Source organism: Rhinoraja longicauda, chromosome 16 (genome assembly GCF_053455715.1).
Source record: "Rhinoraja longicauda isolate Sanriku21f chromosome 16, sRhiLon1.1, whole genome shotgun sequence".
Taxonomy (NCBI): domain Eukaryota; kingdom Metazoa; phylum Chordata; class Chondrichthyes; order Rajiformes; family Arhynchobatidae; genus Rhinoraja; species Rhinoraja longicauda.
Window position 1 is genome coordinate 11,689,643 of NC_135968.1, and position 20,963 is coordinate 11,710,605.

The 20,963-nt window shown below is 44.1% G+C and overlaps 1 protein-coding gene across 33 annotated transcripts in view; it reads right to left on the reverse strand.

The window, feature by feature from the left end:
• Positions 1–766: 766 nt before the first annotated feature.
• ank3b (ankyrin 3b) overlaps positions 767–20,963 on the reverse strand; it is a 515,038-nt gene continuing 494,841 nt past the window's right edge. For 31 of the 33 annotated variants that reach the window (XM_078413212.1, XM_078413210.1, XM_078413236.1 and 28 more), the window contains 5 exons: positions 18,822–19,239; positions 11,152–11,235; positions 10,892–11,023; positions 6,032–6,131; positions 767–2,183 (listed from right to left, as the gene is read on the reverse strand). In XM_078413212.1, the coding sequence (XP_078269338.1) occupies positions 6,063–6,131; positions 10,892–11,023; positions 11,152–11,235; positions 18,822–19,239 (703 nt within the window). In that variant the 3' untranslated portion in view covers positions 767–2,183; positions 6,032–6,062. The remainder of the gene's footprint in view (positions 2,184–6,031; positions 6,132–10,891; positions 11,024–11,151; positions 11,236–18,821; positions 19,240–20,963) is intronic. The other 2 variants (XM_078413213.1, XM_078413220.1) reach the window with 2 other exon arrangements.

The window sequence follows — 20,963 nt, forward strand, 5'->3', positions numbered from 1 at the left end:
CGGCGGTCCTCCCACGCTGGGTCCTCCATTGTTCTTCGCGCGGTCCCCCACGCCGAATCCCCATTGTTTTCCCCTCCCCCCTCACGCTCATTGACCGCTGATTGTGGGTCGATCGCGTGAGCTCCCCGCCGCCAAGGCTCCCACTGCCAATGTGGGCAAGTGAGATTTTCTTAGATGGGGCATCTTGGTTGGCATGGATGAGATGGGTCAAAGGTGTAGGAAGGGACAACAGATGCTGGTTTAATCCAAAGATTGACACAAAATGCTGGAGTAACTCAGCGGGACAGGCAGCATCTCTGGAGAGAAGGAATGGGTGATGTTTCGGGCCGAGACCCTTCCTCAGACCAGAGTTACTCCAGCATTTTGTGTCTATCTCAGATGGGCCAAAGGGCTTGTTTCCGTGCTGTATGATTCCACGACTTGATTCATCTGTACAAAAGTTGAAGCAGGTAACTTTAGTGTTGCCTGTGTTCGCCAACACAGGAACACCAGACTCTAGAGTGAGCGAGTGTGCCAAAGAATGCAAATTTTTAAATCACCAGACCTTGCACTCCCTCGTCTTCTCTGGGTCATCTCAGGGTTAACGGCAAAGGACATTTTGCTGATATTTTTCCAAGCTCAAGAGGTTAATTAAGCAGCAGGTCACCTGTACAAATACTGAGAACATCATCTGAGGCCACCTCGACAAGATGACCAGAGGAATGAGGAACACAAATCCCTGGTATTTCCCATCACAGTGTGCTTCCTAAGAAAATGCACAGAATACTAGTGATTTAACACAATTTATTTTTGCTTGAATAATCAATTGGATCATTCAGTGGAGTTTTGTTTTCATACATATGTTATAAGAGCTATCTTCAGTGACTGCTTAATGTTTTCATATGAATATAATCAACAAAGGAGAATAGTTCACCAAACTCAAATGTAGAACGCCCTTTTTAACCAACCACGGCAGGCCTTAACAACCTATTATTACACTGCTAAAAAAGATTACAGATGATCGGCTTATGGAAAGACTTCTACATCTTATTGCCAATACACATGATATAGTAATAATTTTACAGCATGTTGCCAGTCTACAAGCATGTACAACCTCAATTGTTTCAACTTAATACGGTGCCTGCAAGAGAATTAGTTCAACTATTGAATTGCAAGCAGATATCCCTCTAGAAGCAAGAACTTGAAACATTTCCCCTTTGCATACTGTATGGCATCTTTTAAGATCATTTAGTTGTAAAAAAAAGCAAGAGAGAATAAAAGGGAAATATGTGATAAAGTGTGTTAATCTTCAACAGTGTCTCCAAACTTAGAAAAAAAATTTGTAATCCAAATGAGGGACACATGCATCAGAATATTGGTAGACTGAGGAAACTTTGTTTTGAGATTATTTTTTTCACATAATTACATTTTTCAAAATCATTTTAAATTCCGCAGTGTAGTCTGAAAGAAAGCTATCTTAAAATGAAGCCAGTGTTTTTGCATATACAAAGATTATAGCTTTTTTTTCTATTAATTGTACAAAGAAATTGTGGAGTCACACTCAAAACGCTTTTAGTAGGTGGAATCAACTTCTAAAGCGTGAATCAGACACTAAAACAGTTGCAGTGCTCAGATAGCACATTTGCGTTTCTTCCAAAAAACGCCAGCTGATCATAATTTTTTTTTACAGAGTTCTTTATGTACAGCAAAACCATTTATGATTTTTTTTTTGATGTGTGTTTTTATTTTTTTGAAATAAGCAAGTATTGTTTTTGTTTTTTTTATACCCTGAAACCATGGGTTTAAGAAAATTATAAGGCTAGATGCTGTGAATAATCAGTGATTTGCACACTCCTTGCCGGCTCCTCGATGCATTTATGATTTGCTGTCAACATCCTCAGTCACAGGAAAGGTATCAAAGGCGCCACAAAAACCTCTTGCCGGGTGACACAGAGAGATTGAAAAGTCACTCATAGAGAAAGCGCCCATTGTCACTCAATGCGCCAAGTGCACTCCCTTCAGATCAACGAATGAAAGTGGATTCCCATGCGGTTTTAAAGTTGCTCATGCTAAATTAAAATATCCTGTTGTATCTAAACCATGCTTTAATGTGTGAAAGCAGCAGGCACACACTTCATCTGCACTCGCTCCTCCTCAAGTCCCAGCCACTTCCTCCTGGGCACTGGCAGTTGTAAAACGTGTTCCTGAAAAAGACAAGATAGACACGATGTGTAGGACAGAACTGCAGATGCTGGTTTAACCCGAAGATAGACACGAAAAGCTGGAGTAACTCAGTCATAGCAACATAGAAAATAGGTGCAGGAGTAGGCCATTCGGCCCTTCGAGCCTGCACCGCCATTCAATATGATCATGGCTGATTATCCAGCTCAGTAACCTGTACCTGCCTTCTCTCCATACCCCCTGATGCCTTTAGCCACAAGCCCTTAAGAATTTTATATGTTTCTATAAGATCCCCCCTCAGTCTTCTAAATTCCAGTGAGTATAAGCCTAGTCTATCCAGTCTTTCTTCATATGAAAGTCCTCCCATCCCAGGGATCAATCTGGTGAACCTTCTCTGTACTCCCTCTAAGGCTAGAATGTCTTTCCTCAGATTAGGAGACCAAAACTGTACACAATACTCCAGGTGCGGTCTCACCAATGCCCTGTACAACTGCAGCAGAACCTCCCTGCTCCTATACTCAAATCCTCTTGCTATGAATGCTAACATACCATTCGCTTTCTTCACTGCCTGCTGCACCTGCACGCTTGGTTTCAATGACTGGTGCACCATGACACCCAGGTCACGTTGCATCTCCCCTTTTCCTAATTGGCCAATCTGAAGGGTCTCAAACCGAAACAGCCAGAGGCGCTGAGTTACTCCAGCTTTTTGTGTCCAAGATAGACAAGACTTGTATTGCTCTTCTGCTTATTGCTGCCCAAAGAGTTTCAGAATCCATTGAACTACAGTCACAGGCAAGGAGCAGCCAACGTACATTAGCTGCTAACAGCAATGTGATAATAACCAGATCACCTCATAGAGTCATAGAGTGTGGAAACAGGCCCTTTGGCCCAGCTTGCCCATGCCGACCAACAAGATCGCAAGAAGTTAATGGAACATTGTCGTTTCTGCTAAGAGATAATAGCAGAGAGTTGTAGGTGTAGCCCAGTCCATCACACAGACCAGACTTCCCACCATTGACTCCATCTGCACTTCACCCTGCCTTGGAAAAGCAGCCAATGTAAATCAAAGACTTGTCCCCACCCCTTCTTCTCTTCCCTTCTACCTGGCAGAAGGTACAGAATCTTGAAAACGCACACTACCAGACTCAGGAATACTTTCTTCATTCCTGTCATCAGACTTCTGAACATTCCTTCCACAAGCTAGGGAACTGTCCGATTCACCACTATAGACAATAGGTGCAGGAGGAGGCCATTCAGCCCTTCGAACCAGCACCGCCATTCAATGTGATCATGGCTGATCATTCTCAATCAGTACCCCGTTCCTGCCTTTTCCCCATACCCCTGACTCCGCTATCTTTAAGAGCTCTATCTAGCTCTATCTTGAATGCATTCAGAGAATTGGCCTCCACTGCCTTCTGAGGCAGAGAATTCCACAGATTCACAACTCTCTGACTGAAAAAGTTCTTCCTCATCTCAGTTCTAAATGGCCTACCCCTTATTCTTAAACTGTGGCCCCTTGTTCTGGACTCCCCTAACATTGGGAACATGTTTCATGCCTCTAACGTGTCCAACCCCTTAATAATCTTATACGTTTCGATAAGATCTCCTCTCATCCTTCTAAATTCCAGTGTATTCAAGCCTAGTCGCTCCAGTCTTTCAACATATGACAGTCCCGCCACTACCTCATTGACTACTGTCTATGGAACTGATGTGCGACAATACTGAGAACTCTTTATCTTCCCCTTTGTTATTGTACTTTATCTATTGTACTTGAGTTTGATTCGATTGTATTTAGATATATGGTATATCTGATCTGTTTGGACAGCATGCAAAACGAAGCTTTTCACTGCATCTCAGTGCCGGTGACAAACAATACACCTAAACCTAAAACTAGGACATGAAAGAGTTAAAAGTGGAGTTTAATATTTGGTGCAGGTTTGGGCACAATATGGCCAGGATACTGAGGCAGTAAAGTGGATACTGCGCACATTCGCAAGGATTTTGCCTGCTGTGAGGAAATACACACACACAATATTTGAAAGATGGTGTGCTTGTGAGCGAACAGAGCAGTAAACACTGACATGATCCAAAATGGGAGAGTTTGGGGTCATTTTCATGGGATAGCACAACAGAGGCAGATATTGGCTGCTCCGCTTGATGCATGAAACATTAACAAAGGGGGAGTGAGACAAAATTACTTGGATTGGGAACACGTTTTTGTGAAGCAGAGGCAATGTCTCTATTTAACCACAGGTGGCGTGCTTAAATGGAAGTAAAACACGGACACATCGTTACATGGGATAAGGATGAATCTACAATTGGAGGAAAAACACCAATATGGACCACTTCAATATAACTTCAATATAATTCTAAGCTACCCTGTTTCCAAATTTCATTGTGTCCGGAAAGGAATAGCCCCATCCATATGAGAAAGTACCCTACTTGCTGCAGGCAGTCTAATTTGGTGCTTTCTTTGTTTTATTCAACTGCCATTAACTAAAAGGATTTTTTGAAACGCTCGGTTGTAAACGACTCTAGTTTATGCAAAATGTGCATTGGAATAATTTATATGAATATAAAACCATATCCTAAAAAGATTGCCTCAGGAATTTAGCCTGAGCGCAAAGACTAAAGCCTGAGCCTTTTGCCTCAGCCTAAAAGGAAGTTTAGATGGGAATGAGAACTGATGAACAAGCAGTTCATGCCCCCCGACTTCATGAGTCACAGTTTAATTTTCCCTGTGTATTTTAAGAGATCAGAGAATTTTTTTGAATGTCGTCGTATTAGGAATTGTTTCCAATTAAGTTATTTAATGGTAATAAAAACAATAACATTCAAACCAATGAAATGATTTTTTTTTTTTTTTTAATCCTTTGAATTATTAATTAAAATGTGTGACTTTTCAAAATGATGAAGTGTCTTTTAAGTCCTGGGATCTCTGGATTCATGCTGTGGATCAACAATCACATCTATGCAAAGAATGGGTTCATTAAGTTCCACGCCAGCACAGAGGGTGGTGGGTGCCTGGAACGCAATGCCAGGGGTGGTGGCGGCAGCAGATACAATAGTAGCTGTTTATTTTACTTTACAGATAAGGCATGAAAAAAGGCTCTTGGTCCCACCCAGTCCACACTGACCACTGGTCATTCGATCACACTAGTTCTTACACGTTTTGGGCCAATTTTACAGAGACCAATCGACGAACAAACCCACACGTCTTTTGGGATGTGGGAGGAAGCAGGAACGCCCAGAGGAAACACATTCAGTCCGAGGGTGAATCTGCAAACTCCACACAGATAGCGCAGGAGATTAGGATTGAACGCAGGTCCACTTGTGCCGCGAGGCAGCAGCTTGACCAGCTACGCCACCGTGCCATCGTGTAAAATATTATAGACAACAGGTGGAGGAGTAGGCCATTCGGCCCTTCGAGCCAGCACCACCATTCAATGTGATCAGGTCTGATCATTCTCAATCAGTACCCCGTTCCTGCCTTCTCCCCATACCCCCTGACTCCGCTATCCTTTAGAGCTCTATCTAGCTCTCTCTTGAATGCATTCAGAGAATTGGCCTCCACTGCCTTCTGAGGCAGAGAATTTTATTTTATTTTATAAAATTAAGTTAAGAGTATCTTGCACAAAGGAGCATTTAAGAGGCTTTTAAATTGGCACATGGGATATGGATCTTGTCCATACAGGCAGATGAGATTAGTTTATCTTGGGATCATGTTCAGCACAGACATTGTGGGCCGAAGGGACTGTTCCTGTGCTGCACTGTTCTATGTTCCATCAGCACTTAAAAGAAAACACCAGCACTCTTTCCTCTTTCGAACTGCAAAGCAGTTTTATGCAAAACCCTTACAGCTATACTCTACCTGTAGCTCCAATGCAGCTCGTCATGGACCATTAATGAGCCTTCTTATCTGCCTGTCGGATTGTCTCCTTTTTCACTCTGACAACTTTATATCCTTCAACCTGTCAAGGCAAAATAAATAAGTTGTAACTAAACAGCCTGAAAATGTTGAACCGTTACATTAGGGTCTCCATAGAAATCGCTGCATTAAAAGTATTAGATGTTAGTACAATGGGTGTAAGCAGTATTTTTGCAAGACGCTTGCTATAATTTATTTCCTACATGAACAGTTTTCGTTCACGCAAGCAGCATGTGAAGATTCTGTAAGAAAGGTCTGTTATTGAACCAGTGAGCAGAGCAGGGTCAGCAAAAGCCAAAGTGTGTTAAGAGGATCGCCACACAGCTTGGAAATCTCACTCAAAGCATCCACGATAATAACGACCAGCCTCGTTCCTAGAAGTGCTCGGTTTGGAATGGTGCATTTAATAAAAACAAGTTCAGTGATGCAATTATTCACCTAGCCGTACATCACCCGGCTTCTGAAGTGTACCAACCGATGTAAGCACTGTGTTCCCATTAAGGTCGGGATGATTATCAGGTAGAATTTTTTTTGTTGTTGCTGGAAATCATCCAAACTGGAATTTTTAAATCCATTGGCTGGCTTGTAACAAAAGGCAAGAGATGTTGGGAGATTTATGCTGAAGCCATGCACATTTTTTTTGACAATGTCAGGTATCACAAGGGAGGTGTGTCTAAGGCCATCATCACAGGAAACATTTTTGGTATCAGGCATCTTAAAAGCGTGTGCTAATCAGTTAGAAAAAAAATCCACACACAGCAGAATGAATCATTAGCACATTCCTCCCACCCCCCACCCCACACAAACAAATTATTCAGGTGAATTGAAATTCTGCAGAAGCATACGCTTGGAATTTATTTATCGTAAATGCAATCTGGTAATTCTAAAGGTGCCATATTTTTAATTCCTTCCACTGCAAATTTTGAACATCAGATAAAAAAGTATAAATTCCGATCTTCAATTGACAGTAAGAAGCAATCAGCAGAAAAGTCTGCTTATTAACAATGGACAAAAACGAGATGGAAAAAGGTGCGGGATAATGAGAAATAATGAGAAATTGGATAAACAAATAAAGTTTGGAGGTGCAATGAACTGTGAGGAGGATTGTAATAGATTTCAAGGAAATAGGCAGGGACAGGCTGTTGCAATGGGTAAATAAAGAGCCGATTAAATTAGATGCTGAGAAATGCACACATTTGTCATAGTGACACATTTCCAGTAAGAAATGTCAATAAGAGAACATTAAAAAAGTGGCTCCTCTTATCTGATTTGTTGATCAGTAAAATAATTTCTGGACTTTTACCTCAGTGTCAGGTTGCTATATTAACCCCATATTATCTAAAAAGTCTATTGATCCCTGCTTGAATATCCTTTGTGAGAGAAAATTCTTCAGGGTGAAGAAATCTTTTCTTGTATCTATCTTTAGACTTTGGAGAATACAGTATGGAAACAGGCCCTTTGGCCCACCGAGTCAGCACTGACCAGCGATCACCCCATGCACTAGCACTATCCTACACACACTGGGGACAATTTACAATTTACCAATTAACCTACAAACCTGTATGTTTTTGGAGTGTGGGAGCACCGGAGGAAACCCAAGCAGTCACAGTGAGAACGAGCTGCAAGGCAGCAACTCTACTATGGTGCCACTGGACCTCCCAATGTCCTGAATGCCTAACCACTTCTATTGATACTGTGACTCACGGTTCTAACTGCAGATCAGGGAAATAACTTCCCTTCGTCTATAGATAATAGGTGCAGGAGGAGGCCATTCGGCCCTTCGAGCCAGCACCGTCATTCAATGTGATCATGGCTGATCATTCTCAATCAGTACCCCGTTCCTGCCTTCTCCCCATACCCCCTGACTCTGCTATCCTTAAGAGCTCTATCTAGCTCTCTCTTGAATGCATTCAGAGAATTGGCCTCCACTGCCTTCTGAGGCAGAGAATTCCACAGATTCACAACTCTCTGACTGAAAAAGTTTTTCCTCATCTCAGTTCTAAATCTACCCTGTCAAGATCCTGCTGAAGTCTGTATGCTTCAATGAGGGTATCTCTCATTCTTTTATGGTTTTTTTTAAAGAGCTACAGGGTGGAAACAGGCCCTTCGGCCCACCATCAATCACCCATACACTAGTTCTATGTCATCCCACTTTTGCATCGTACACACCAGGACAATTTACAGAAGCCAATTTACCTACGAACCTGTATGCCTTTGGACTGTGGGAGGAAACTGGAGCACCCAGAGAAAACCCAGGCATTCACAGGGAGAACGTACAAACGCCGTACAGACAACACCCATGGTCAGGATTGAACCCGGGTCTTTGGCTCTGTAAAGCAGCAGCTCTATACCGCTGCACCACTCTGCCATCCAGAGAGCATGGGCACAATCAACTTAATTTCTGCTCACAGGGCAAACCCTAAATTATAGAATTCATTCTGGTGAACGTTCATTGCATTTCCCCAATCACAAGTAAATCCTTATGTGTAGGAAGGAACTGCAGATGTTGGTTTAAACCAATGATAGACATGGAAAGCTGGAGTAACTCAGCGAGTCAGGCAGCATTGCTGCAGAAAAGGAATAGGTGACGTTTTGGTTCGAGCTGACCCGTAATTTATTCCTTTTCTCAAGAGATGCTTTCTGACCCGCTGAGTTACTCGAGCTTTTTGTGTCCACCACAAGTAAATCCTTCCTGTGGTAGGGGGGGGGGCAAGACCGATGCACAAGATTCCACGTGCAGGCGTAACAAAAGGGACGGGTTACACCTTAACAGCAGGCAGGTTTGCTTGTGTTACACGTGTGGGTTTAAACTAAGTAGTGGGGGGGGGGGGGGGTTGACAAATTGGGCATATGAAGATGGAGTTAAAGGGGAAGCGAATACAGGAGAAATTGCAAAGGACTCTACAATAAATGGGAAGGGGAAGCTCTAGATGGGATGAGAGAGTAAGGTCAGGGCCAATCATGACCGGTGTGTGAGAGGGGAGGTGAATACCAAAGTTAAAGTGTTGTATTTAAATGCGCGAAGTATAAAAAATAAAGTGGATGTGCTTGAGGCTCAGTTAGACATTGGCAAGTATGCAAGTAAGAAAGCCAATGGAATGTTGGCCTTCATAACAAGAGGAGTTGAGTATAGGAGCAAAGAGTTCCTTCTACAGTTGTACAGGGCCCTCGTGAGACCGCACCTGGAGTACTGTGTGCAATTTTGGTCTCCAAATTTGAGGAAGGATATTCTTGCTATTGAGGGCGTGCAGCGTAGGTTTACTAGGTTAATTCCCGGAATGGCGGAACTGTCGTATGTTGAAAGACTGGAGCGACACTGGAATTTAGAAGGATGAGAGGAGATCTTATTGAAACATATAAGATTATTAAGGGGTTGGACACGTTAGAGGCAGGAAACATGTTCCCAATGCTGGGGGAGTCCATAACCAGGGGCCACAGTTTAAAAATAAGGGGTAGGCCATTTAGAACAGAGATGAGGAAAAACCTTTTCAGTCAGAGAGTTATAAAACTGTGGAATTCTCTGCCTCAGAAGGCAGTGGAGGCCAGTTCTCTGAATGCTTTCAAGAGAGAGCTAGACAGAGCTCTTAAGGATAGCGGAGTCAGGGGGTATGGGGAGAAGGCAGGAACAGGGTACTGATTGAGAATGATCAGCCACGATCACATTGAATGGTGGTGCTGGCTCGAAGGGCCGAATGGCCTACTCCTGCACCTATTGTCTATTGTCTAAACCACTACTTCAAAAATAAAACCAAATTGCAACAATTGTTAGGAAAAGTTGGCAGCTTTAATTTGAGCCTCTTCAAGACTCATTGAAGAGGACGGATAACAATTTGGGAAAATTGCAGAGCTGTCGGGAAAGGTCTAGTGTGTGAGACATTGGACAGCTGTTGGAAAGAGGTATGGGCTTGATGGGACGAAGGGCTCCCTCTTGTATTGCAGGATTCAGTGAAAGACTTGAAATCCTTATTTTTATATCTTGATTTCTTCTTTTTGTTGTTTATTATGGCGTCTTCTGAGTACTATGTTTACATGTGTGTGTTGTGCTGCTGCAAGTAAGTATTTCATTGTTCCCTTTCGGAACAGATGACAATAAAAACAACACACAACTCTCTTGGTTTCTGTTGTGGGCAGCAATAATGGAACTTGAAACCAATGCCTGCAAGCATCATTTGCCAAAACAAGGGCTACATTAACACGGCTGAAAGTGTGAAGTTCAGTTCAGTTTAGTTTATTGTCCCATGTACTGAGGGTACAGTGAAAAGCTTTTTTTGCCTGCTCACCAGGAAGCAGTCAGCAGAAAGACCATACATGGTTAAAATCAAGCCATTGCAGTGCATGGATACATGGTAAGGGAATAACGTTTAGTGACCAGTAAAGTCCAATCAAAGATAATCTGTGGGCCACCAATGAGGTAGATAGTAATTCAGGTCTGCTCTCCAGTTGTGGTAGGATGATGCAGTTGCCTGATAACAGCGTGAAAGTGGAGTACGGATAGATCTGAGAGGAGTTTACGAAGATCACAGTTAAAGTAAAATATGTTGTTGTCGGAGTAGAGATTTAAAAGTGTGGAGCGATTGTAATGTGTGATTGCACATCTGCTTCTGTGGTGAGCACACAAATAGTCTTCTGGGTTGGGCACCATGTTGGAAGTCTGACAGTCTTCACTTCCAATAGCATAGCTTCCAGTTTGGCTCAGGTGACAATTTGGGGCTTCAGAAGCAGATTTCTCATCCCTTATTAAGACAAGCACCAAATAAACAATTCTGCTGTTATTCTCATTCTTTACTGAATGCAGCTGCAAACCTCCTCTCCCAGGAAATCACTTCCAAAATACTCGGTAGGCTCTGCATCGCCTTGCCCATCCCTTTCTAGTTCCTCATCCTCATGGTCCCTGCTCGAAGATACAACAAGCCGCCTCACCACTGTGCGGGTCACCTAAGAGAAGAGGGAGGGGATTGAAAGGAAATTCAAGAGTTTTAAAATCCGTGCTTGATGCTCTCGGCTCCAGCTTACGAGGAGAAGTTGAAAATGTGCATGATAAAATTGGTCAGTGGCAGCATTACTTTTTTGGTGACAACATTTCCATCTTCATCAACGAACTGCTCTTCTGTGACCATCTCTCCGGGGACTCTTTTAGCGTCCTCTCCCTAAAGAGTGCATTACGTGAAAATTAAGGCATGATTTGAGCAAGGGGTCGAGACTGAGTTCACATCCTTCAGACCACACACTGCTTAGCGCACAACACCATTGCCATAAATCTACATTCGGTTCTCTTAAGGATAGCAGAGTCAGGGGGTATGGGGAGAAAGCAGGAACGGGGTACTGATTGAGAATGATCAGCCATGATCACATTGAATGGCGGTGCTGGCTCGAAGGGCCGAATGGCCTACTCCTGCACCTATTGTCTATTGTCTATTGTCTCCATGCATCCCTTGAAAACAATATTGGCAATCCTCTGTGCGTGCTCCGAATTCTTCAGGGGTCAAAAGGCTTGTCTTCAAATTGCCGCTGCAATCAGCAGCTTTAGTTCAGTTTAGATACAGCAAGGAAACAGACCCTTTGGCCCACCGAGTCGGCGCCGGCCAGCGATCCCCGTACACTCGCACTATCCCACATACTAGGGATAATTTACCAAAGCCAATGAACCTGCAAACCTACACGTCTTCGGAGTGTGGGAGGGAACCGGAGCACAGGGTCACGGGGAGAATGTGCAAACTCTGTACAGACTGGACCCGTAGTCAGGATCGAACCCGGGTCTCTGGTGCTGTAAGGCAGCAACTCTACCTCTGCGTCCAAGAAAGAAAAATTGAAAGGCCTTTAACGTTTTGGTGGAGGAGGGGGAAATAGATTTTCTTTTTAGATTTAGAGATGCAGCGCGGAAACAGGCCCTTCGGCCCACCGAGTCCGCGCCGCCCAGCGATCCCCGCACATTAACACTATCCTACATACACTAGGGACAATTTTTACATTTACCCAGTCAATTAACCTACAAACCTGTACGTCTTTGGATTGCGGGAGGAAACCGAAGATCTCGGAGAAAACCCACGCAGGTGACGGGGAAAACGTACAAACTCCGTACAGACGGCTCCTGTAGTCAGGATCGAGCCTTAGTCTCCGGCGCTGCGTTCGCTGTAAGGCAGCAACTCTACCGCTGCGCCACCGTGCCGCCCTTTTAGTTATTTGCTATACAAATAACTGTTTGTATTTAGAAATCATCCAAATGAATAAAGAGTAAATTAACTTTCTAATTGGCACAGGGCTTGTGAGTTAGAGTAAAGGGGATGAGTAGAGTTGCAGGCCGGTGGTCTTGTGACATGACATCCAATGATTATTCCTGACCTGGGCAGGCAGCTCTTGCCTGCTGACACGTTCCCTTTCTCATTGCCCATTTCTGCGATTCCTGTGCTGTGCTCTCCCAATTACTTATGAGAAAATCAGCCTAAAACGTCAGGTCCTTATTCATGAAGGAATCTCATATTCTTCAAGAAAGTCTGATTGACACCTTTCAATTGACAAGGCACTGAAATGTCAATAGATTACTGCAGAAGTGCATCACTGTGATTATGGTACCACGTATTACATTAGCCAGTAGTTTTGCACCAGGGTCAAACTTGCTAATCTTTAAAAAACATTTGGACAGGAAAATGGATGGGGAAAGCTTGAGAGGGATATGGGCCAGAAGCAGGTAAATGGGACTAGCTTAGATGGGGCAGCTAGGTCAGCATGGACAAGCTGGGCCGAACGGCCATTTCTATGCTGCAAGATCCTAGAAACTTTAAGACTCTGCAATTGACTTTCACTCCGTCCACAGGTAACAAACTGTCAACTCCATCACAGTGAGGGGGTGTTTGGAGTCACTGTGATGGACGTTTGTGTTGGGGTTATGTGTCTTGTGTTCTTTTTTGTGTGTGACTGCTATGTAGTTTCGTTCGGTACCTCGGTACCGAATGACAAATAAAGCTCTGTTGTTGAACTGTTGAACTGTTGAACTGTTGAATGTTTCAATGTAATTCATGTTTTATTTTCACATTCCGAAGGCGATCCGGATTAATCAGAAAAGGCAGGACACATGGAAGACAGGACACAAACTGTGCATCTAAAGGCAGCGAGGAAGATTTGTTCAGTTTGACATGTATTCTGTTGATTAACATCACAACAGCCCGTACTAAGGCAAACCAACTAGAAGCCAACACGACACACCATCCAAAATAAGAATGCAGCAGCAGTCAGAGCATGCTTTATGTTTAATATTACGTTTGATGGACTATTACGTAATGGGGGAGCCAACTGTCTCCTTTCTGCGATCCATCTTATGCCTGCGGTGCAGGACACCAACAGCTACACTTGGCCAGGCCGACCTTGCAGCGGCAAACGGGCAACGGGCCTTCATCGTAAGGTTATGAATTCTACACCTACAACAACTGGAACGTGAAAATGGCACCAAATCTGGCGACTCTGTATACAGTTTCAGTGTGCTACTGCTATGTACTGTATCTGAAACACTCATCTAAGATGTAGCTAAGCGCTTATGTATAGCGTTACTTGTACTGAACTGTATACAAAGATGAATTTCACTGCGCCTCGGTGCATGTGACAATAAAGCACAATTGAACCATTACTGTGACACATTGAGTGAATACACAGTCTCAGCAGTGAGTGGCTCGTGACTTTGATGTCTGTTTAATTACCATTCCACACCCACCCCTGAAACGCATCACCGTAGGGCACTATCTACACCAAGGACAAGTAATGTCAGTCATCAACAATGCTGAACTTTGTCTTTCCCCTCTTCCCCCTACCCCTCCTTATTTACTTAGTTACCTGTACAAACGTTCACTCCATGCTGGCCAAAAAGGAAACCATTGCAAACTTAGAAAGTGCGAGTTATTTCTCGAGAAGAGACACAAGGAATTGCAGATGCTGGAATCTTGGATAAAATGCAAAGTGCTGGAGGAACTCTGTGGGTTGGGCAGCATCTGTGGAGGACGTGGATAGGCAACGTTTCTGTTCGAGACCCTTATTCAGACTCAGAAGAAGGGTCTTGATCCACAACGTCGATGATCCATGTCCTCCACAGATGCTGCCTGGACCAATAGACAATAGGTGCAGGAGGCCATTCGGCCCTTCGAGCCAGCACCGCCATTCAATGTGATCACGGCTGATCATTCTCAATCAGTACCCCGTTCCTGCCTTCTCCCCATACCCCCTGACTCCGCTATCGTTAAGAGCTCTATCCAGCTCTCTCTTGAATGCATTCAGAGAATTGGCCTCCACTGCATTCTGAGGCAGAGAATTCCACAGATTCACAACTCTCTGACTGAAAAAGTTTTTTCTCATCTCAGTTCTAAATGGCCTACCCCTTATTCTTAAACTGTGGCCCCTTGTTCTGAACTCCCCCAACATTGGGAACATGTTTCCTGCCTCTAACGTGTCCAACCCCTTAATAATCTTCTACGTTTCGATAAGATCTCCTCTCATCCTTCTAAATTCCAGTGTATACAAGCCTAGTCGCTCCAGTCTTTCAACATCTGATAGTCCCGCCATTCCGGGAATTAACCTAGTAAACCTACACTGCACGCCCTCAATAGCAAGAATATCCTTCCTCAAATTTGGAGACCAAAACTGCACACATTACTCCAGGTGCGGCCTCACTAGGGCCCTGTACAACTGCAGAAGGACCTCTTTGCTCCTATACTCAACTCCTCTTGTTATGAAGGCCAACATTCCAAATTTGGCGACTCTGTATACAGTTTACCTCAGCACTTTATATTTCACTGAGTTATTACAAAATTTGCCTGTTATTACGGTCACCCTCAACAAGTATCAACTGCCGACCGTTTTGTAGATTTAATAGATTGAACCCATAATTTTCTGAAATAGCATTTGAATCTTTCACCAATCACTGATTTGACAATATTTTGGTTGGAATAAAGTAAACCGTCAATTTCCTAATAACGGTTCAGTTCTTGGGGACTACCCCACACAAGGGAAACTTTCTTCCTTTAAAAAGTAGACAGCTTCTAGTTGAAGAAAAAGCAAACAAAAAGTGCAACAGTAACTCAGGCAGCATCTCTGGAGGACACGGACAGGCAATGTTTCGTGTCGGGACCTTTCTTTGGACTGCGAAAGATCCCTACCTGAAAAGTCGGCCATCGATGTCCTCCAGTAGATGCTGCCTGATCTGTTTAATTACTGCAGCACCTTGTGATTCTCTTCATACATCAGCATCTGCAATTCCTTGTTTCTCGAGCTTCTAAAGGAGATGATTAAGGCCACATTCTGGCTGGAGCTGAGCAGTTAAGGTTGAGAAATGTGCTCTGATGGTAATCTGTATCTGCGGATTAAGGAGACGGGCGATAGCTCAGATCTGGCTTGGGGTCACAAAGACCACCCACTCAACAGGTCTGAATTCAATGGGAACACAGTCAGTCACAGCTACCGTGGCTAAAATGACCAAATAACTGAGCCACACCCATCATTTTAACCACAGGTGAAGAATATATAGCTGGCTAAACTGCAAACATGGTCAAGTAGCCAGCATCATCAGAGACCCACACTAACCTGGCCACGTACTCATTTCAATCTTGCCATCAGGCAGAAGATACAGTATAGGAGCCTGAAAACTAACATCCAGGTTCAGGAGCAGCTGAACTACAACCTCCAAATAGACTGGGGGACATTGGTTTTGTCCTTTTGCACTATTATTGTTTGTTTTTGTGTGTGTGTGTGTGTGTCCCTGTGTGCGTGCGTGCCTGTGTGCGTGCGTGCCTGTGTGTGTACGTGTGTGTGTGTACGTGTGTGTGCGTGTGTGCGTGCGTGCCTGTGTGGGTGCGTGCCTGTGTGCGTGCGTGTCTGTGTGTGTGCGTGCCTGTGTGCGTGCGTGCCTGTGTGTGTACGTGTGTGTGTGTACGTGTGTGTGTGCGTGTGTGCCTGTGTGCGTGCGTGCCTGTGTGCGTGCGTGCCTGTGTGCGTGTGTGCCTGTGTGCGTGCGTGCCTGTGTGCGTGCGTGCCTGTGTGTGTACGTGTGTTTGTGTACGTGTGTGTGTGCGTGTGTGTGCACACACATACTGTATAGTGATTTTTTTCTCTCGCTTACTATATTTACAGAGTGCTATGTTTACATATTCTGTTGTGCTGCTGCAAGTAAGAATTTCATTGTTCTGTCTAGTACACACATATATATATATATATATATATATGACAATAAAACTCTTGACTCTTGAAAAATTATACAATTCAGATAAAACGCTAGAAAATAAAGCAGGGATGTTAAGTAGTTCTCATGAATAATGCTCATGGAACATGGAACTGGAATTCCCCAGAACAGCAATGAGCTAAAGATAATTGGAACAATGTTCATCAAAGCCATAGATCCTGTGAAAGACATGCTCGAGCTCAAAGAATGCTGCACTCTGTAGAATATAAACAACACAGTCGCGTAGAAAACCACCTCCAAGCAATGCACAGCAAACCAGGGCAGAATGGATACCTTCAGAATCACTCTGCGACGCGCCACACTGGTTGTGACAAACTCCTCCTCATCCGAGCTAGACTCATTCTCCCCAAGTTCCTGCTTGATGCACGTTAGCACATTGTGTTACAAGATGACACGGTGGTTGTCAAGAACAGATGCATTTACTTTGAGCCACTGGCACTTACTTGCCTGGTTTGCTCACACACAAGGCTGGCTGATGGCTAGAGGCCACGATTTTAACTAGCTGCATCAGTGTTCGATGCCAGCAATTGAAATTCCCCTTGATAGGAATATACAAGCCACCAAACAGCTTCTTTTTCTGACCAATTGCAAGAGAATTAAAATGATCTCAAACCCAAATATTTTAGAATTAAAATGACCAAGCCAAAGAAGCTTTCTTTCCCCATTGCTATGTTTGTGTTGCCTTGAGGTCTATTTTCAAGATAAAGAACTTTGTGGCGTAGTTCTCTTTTGACAGTTCCAACTATTAAAATAACTTGTACAGGCTTCTGCAAGGCTTCTCGTTCTGCATCTGTTCCTGCTCTCTAGATCACATGACTTAACTACACCAGGCACTTAATTTGCATGTCATAACCCAGCTTCAACAATATAACACCGATGGATAAATACAAAATACTGGAGTAACTCTAGTGCATGCGGGACATGCAGCATCTCTGGTGTGAAGAAGGGCCTCGATCCGAAACGTCACCCATTCCTTCTCTCCAGTGATGCTGCCCCGGCTGAGTTACCCCGACATTTTTTGTCTATCTTCGGTGTTAGCCAGCATCTGCAGTTCCTCCCGACACATAACACCTACGGATGCCATTTTTTCTGAGTGAGGCAGGGGTGGTAGTAATTTAGCAGATATTTTAGCAGATGGTTCAAAGATGTACATTTGTAATTAACCATTGAATAATCGTTAACTCTTGTAATTGTGAGAAGACTCGATCTGATCCTGTTCAAATCCTACAAATAATTCTTAAAGTGTTATTGTGCTGTACTATCATCGATCTTCCTTGGTAAAGGTTACCCATGGACGAGGGCTTGGACTAGGGAGTGAAGTGGGCGTCAGGAGTAATGGGGAGAAGTGTGGAAAATGATTCGTCTTGGAAAGATGAATCAGCCATGATTGAATAGCGGAGTAGACTTGATGGGCTGAATGGCCTCATTCTGCTCCTTGAACTTATGAACTGCTACGGAGGTTAAGGTGTGCAACAGGCACAATTAAGGTGGGTTCATCTTTCCCGCAGTGATTTGTTAATAGATCTGAGGTTAATCTCTCAATCCCTGGAAACACATGATTTTGTATTCATCTTACAGCCATACCTTTCTTGTTTTTAAGCCGTATCAGACCAGATTTTGAGAATCATTTTGCTTCCATTGGGAAGAACATATGTAATAGGAAATAGTAAATAACAAAAACATAAAACCATCAATTTCTGCAAGGGCAAAATGCAGACACTTAACTAAAAAGGATTAGTTTAGTTTCGAGATACAGCGCGGAAACTCGCTGGAATTTAGAAGACTGAGGGGGGATCTTATAGAAACATATAAAACTCTTAAGGGGTTGGAGAGGCTAGATGTGGGAAGATTGTTCCCGATGTTGGGGAAGTCCAGAACCAGGGGTCACAGCTTAAGGATAAGGGGGAAGTCTTTTTGGACCGAGATGAGAAAAAAATTCTTCACACAGAGAGTGGTGAGTCTGTGGAATTCTCTGCCACAGAAGGTAGTTGAGGCCAGTTCATTGGCTATATTTAAGAGGGAGTTAGATGTGGCCCTTGTGGCTAAAGGGATCAGGGGGTATGGAGAGAAGGCAGGTACAGGTTACTGAGCTGGATGATCAGCCATGATCATATTGAATGGCGGTGCAGGCTCGAAGGGCCGAATGGCCTACTCCTGCACCTATTTTCTACGTTTATAGCGATCCCCACAAATTAGCACTATCCTACATAGACTAGGGACAATTTACATTTATACCAAGCCAATTAACCTACAAACCTGCACGTCTTTGCAGTGTGGGAGGAAACCAAAAATCTCGGTGAAAAACCTGTGCGTTCACGGGGAGAACGTACAAACTCCGTACAGACAAACACCCGTAATCTTGATTGAACCCGGGTCTCTGACGCTGTAAGGCAGCAACTCGACTGCTGCGCCACCGTACCGCCCGCCAAGGATTAGAACAGGAAAAGAATAAAAGGCACCGAGTATCATTGTGTAGCATTTCCAAAATAGCAGGCATACGAAGGAAAGGTGTTTCACCTGTGCTTTGTGTTCTGCTGGCAGGGGCCCTTCCACCCTGACGTTTGTTCCTGATTTAATCCCCTCTGGCGTGCCCCAACTCGTCTTCCTCTCGGTGCTAAACACAGTGGCTCCGTGCTCCTCAGCGCCCACACGCCTGCCGTCTGCCTGCAGTTCCTTCACCGGCTCCGCCTGATCCGTGATTAGTGACGAGCGTTTCTGCGCCTTTCCGTTCACAGTTTTCCTGTCGTGCGACGTCACGGGCATGTCGTCTGCCACCTCCTGAATCAACGGACTCACCGCGGTTCGACCCAATTCCCTTTGACGCTCCAGCCTGTGTAAGTCAAGGTCCCCATTCTCCTCTGGTTTCAAAACCGGCCCTTTCAAATGAAACTTCACAGATCCAGCAAGTTCATTTTTGTTGCTCTGCTCTTGAAATCTACAAAATATGAAAATATGACAATATTTCCCAACATTTTACAATAAGCTATCACTACAATAACATTTTTAAAAAACCCACATTTGGACAGGTACATTGACAGGAACGGTATGGAAGGATACGGGCCAAACGCGTGCAGGTGGGAGCAGTGTAGATGGGGCATCTTGGTTGGCATACAGGGAAAATATTCCCGATGTTGGGGGAGTCCAGAACCAGGGGGTCACAGTTTAAGAATAAGGGGTAGGTCATTTTAGGACTGAGATGAGGAAAAACTTTTTCACCCAGAGAGTTGTGAATCTGTGGAATTCTCTGCCACAGAAGGCAGTGGAGGCCAATTCACTGGATGTTTTCAAGAAAGATTTAGATTTAGCTCTTAGGGCTAAGGGAATCAAGGGATATGGGGAAAAAGCAGGAACGGGGTACAGATTTTAGATGATCAGCCATGATCATATTGAATGGCGGTGCTGGCTCGAAGGGCCGAATGGCCTACTCCTGCACCTATTTTCTGTTTCTAGGTTGGGCTAAAGGGCCTGTTTCCATGCTGCTAAAATATCCTTTTAGTTTAGCATCTTGCTAAAATAAAAGAATATTTATTTTATAAACGAAAATATTCTTTCTGAATACATATCACATATCAGTTAACTCTTCATTCCTAACGTAAACATTAATCGGCACTGATGACCTTTATAATGAACTCAAGACATGCACATTTACCACCGAGCACTGGATTCCCAGAGAAAGCAATGTGAGCTTTGTCTTGAATGGCTAGGAGTAGTTTGATACAAATGAGTGCTTGTTTGGCCGTTTCAAAGGGCAGTTAAGAGGTTTGGTGTAGGAGTAGAATCATGTACATCAGGGTGGCACAGTGGCGTAGCAGTACAGTCTTACAGCGCCAGAGACACGGGTTCGTTCCTGACTAAGGCTGCTCGTCTGCACGGAGTTTGTACGTTCTCCCCGTGACCTGCGTGGACTTTAGACAATAGACAATAGGTGCAGGAGGAGGCCATTCGGCCCTTCGAGCCAGCACCGCCATTCAATGTGATCATGGCTGATCATTCTCAATCAGTACCCCGTTCCTGCCTTCTCCCCATACCCCCTGACTCCGATATCCTTAAGAGCTCTATCCAGCTCTTTCTTGAATGCATTCAGAGAATTGGCCTCCACTGCCTTCTGAGGCAGCCAATTCCACAGATTCACAACTCTCTGACTGAAAAAGTTTTTCCTCATCTCAGTTCTAAATGGCCTACCCCTTATTCTTAAACTGTGGCCCCTTGTTCTGGACTCCCCCAACATTGGGAACATGTTTCCTGCCTCTAACGTGTCCAAACCCTTAATAATCTTATACGTTTCGATAAGATCTCCTCTCATCCTTCTAAATTCCAGTGTATTTCTCAGAGATCTTCGGTTTCCTCCCACACTCCAAAGACGTACAGGATTGTAGATTAATTAGCTTGGTACACATGTAAACTGTCCCCAGTGTGTGTAGGACAGTGTTAGTGTGCGGGGATCGCTGGTCGGCACAGACTCGGTAAGCCTGTTTCCGTGCTGTATCTCTAAACTGAACTGCAGGTCAGATCAAGTGAGGCGAGCAAGTATATTTCTCTACCCACCCCCCCCCCCCCCCCCCCTTCCACCTATATTCCTTCCTCTGGCTTCACATTCCATGCATCTATTACCCCACAGCACTCGTGCATCTCCGCGCTGTATCTCAAAACTAAACTAAA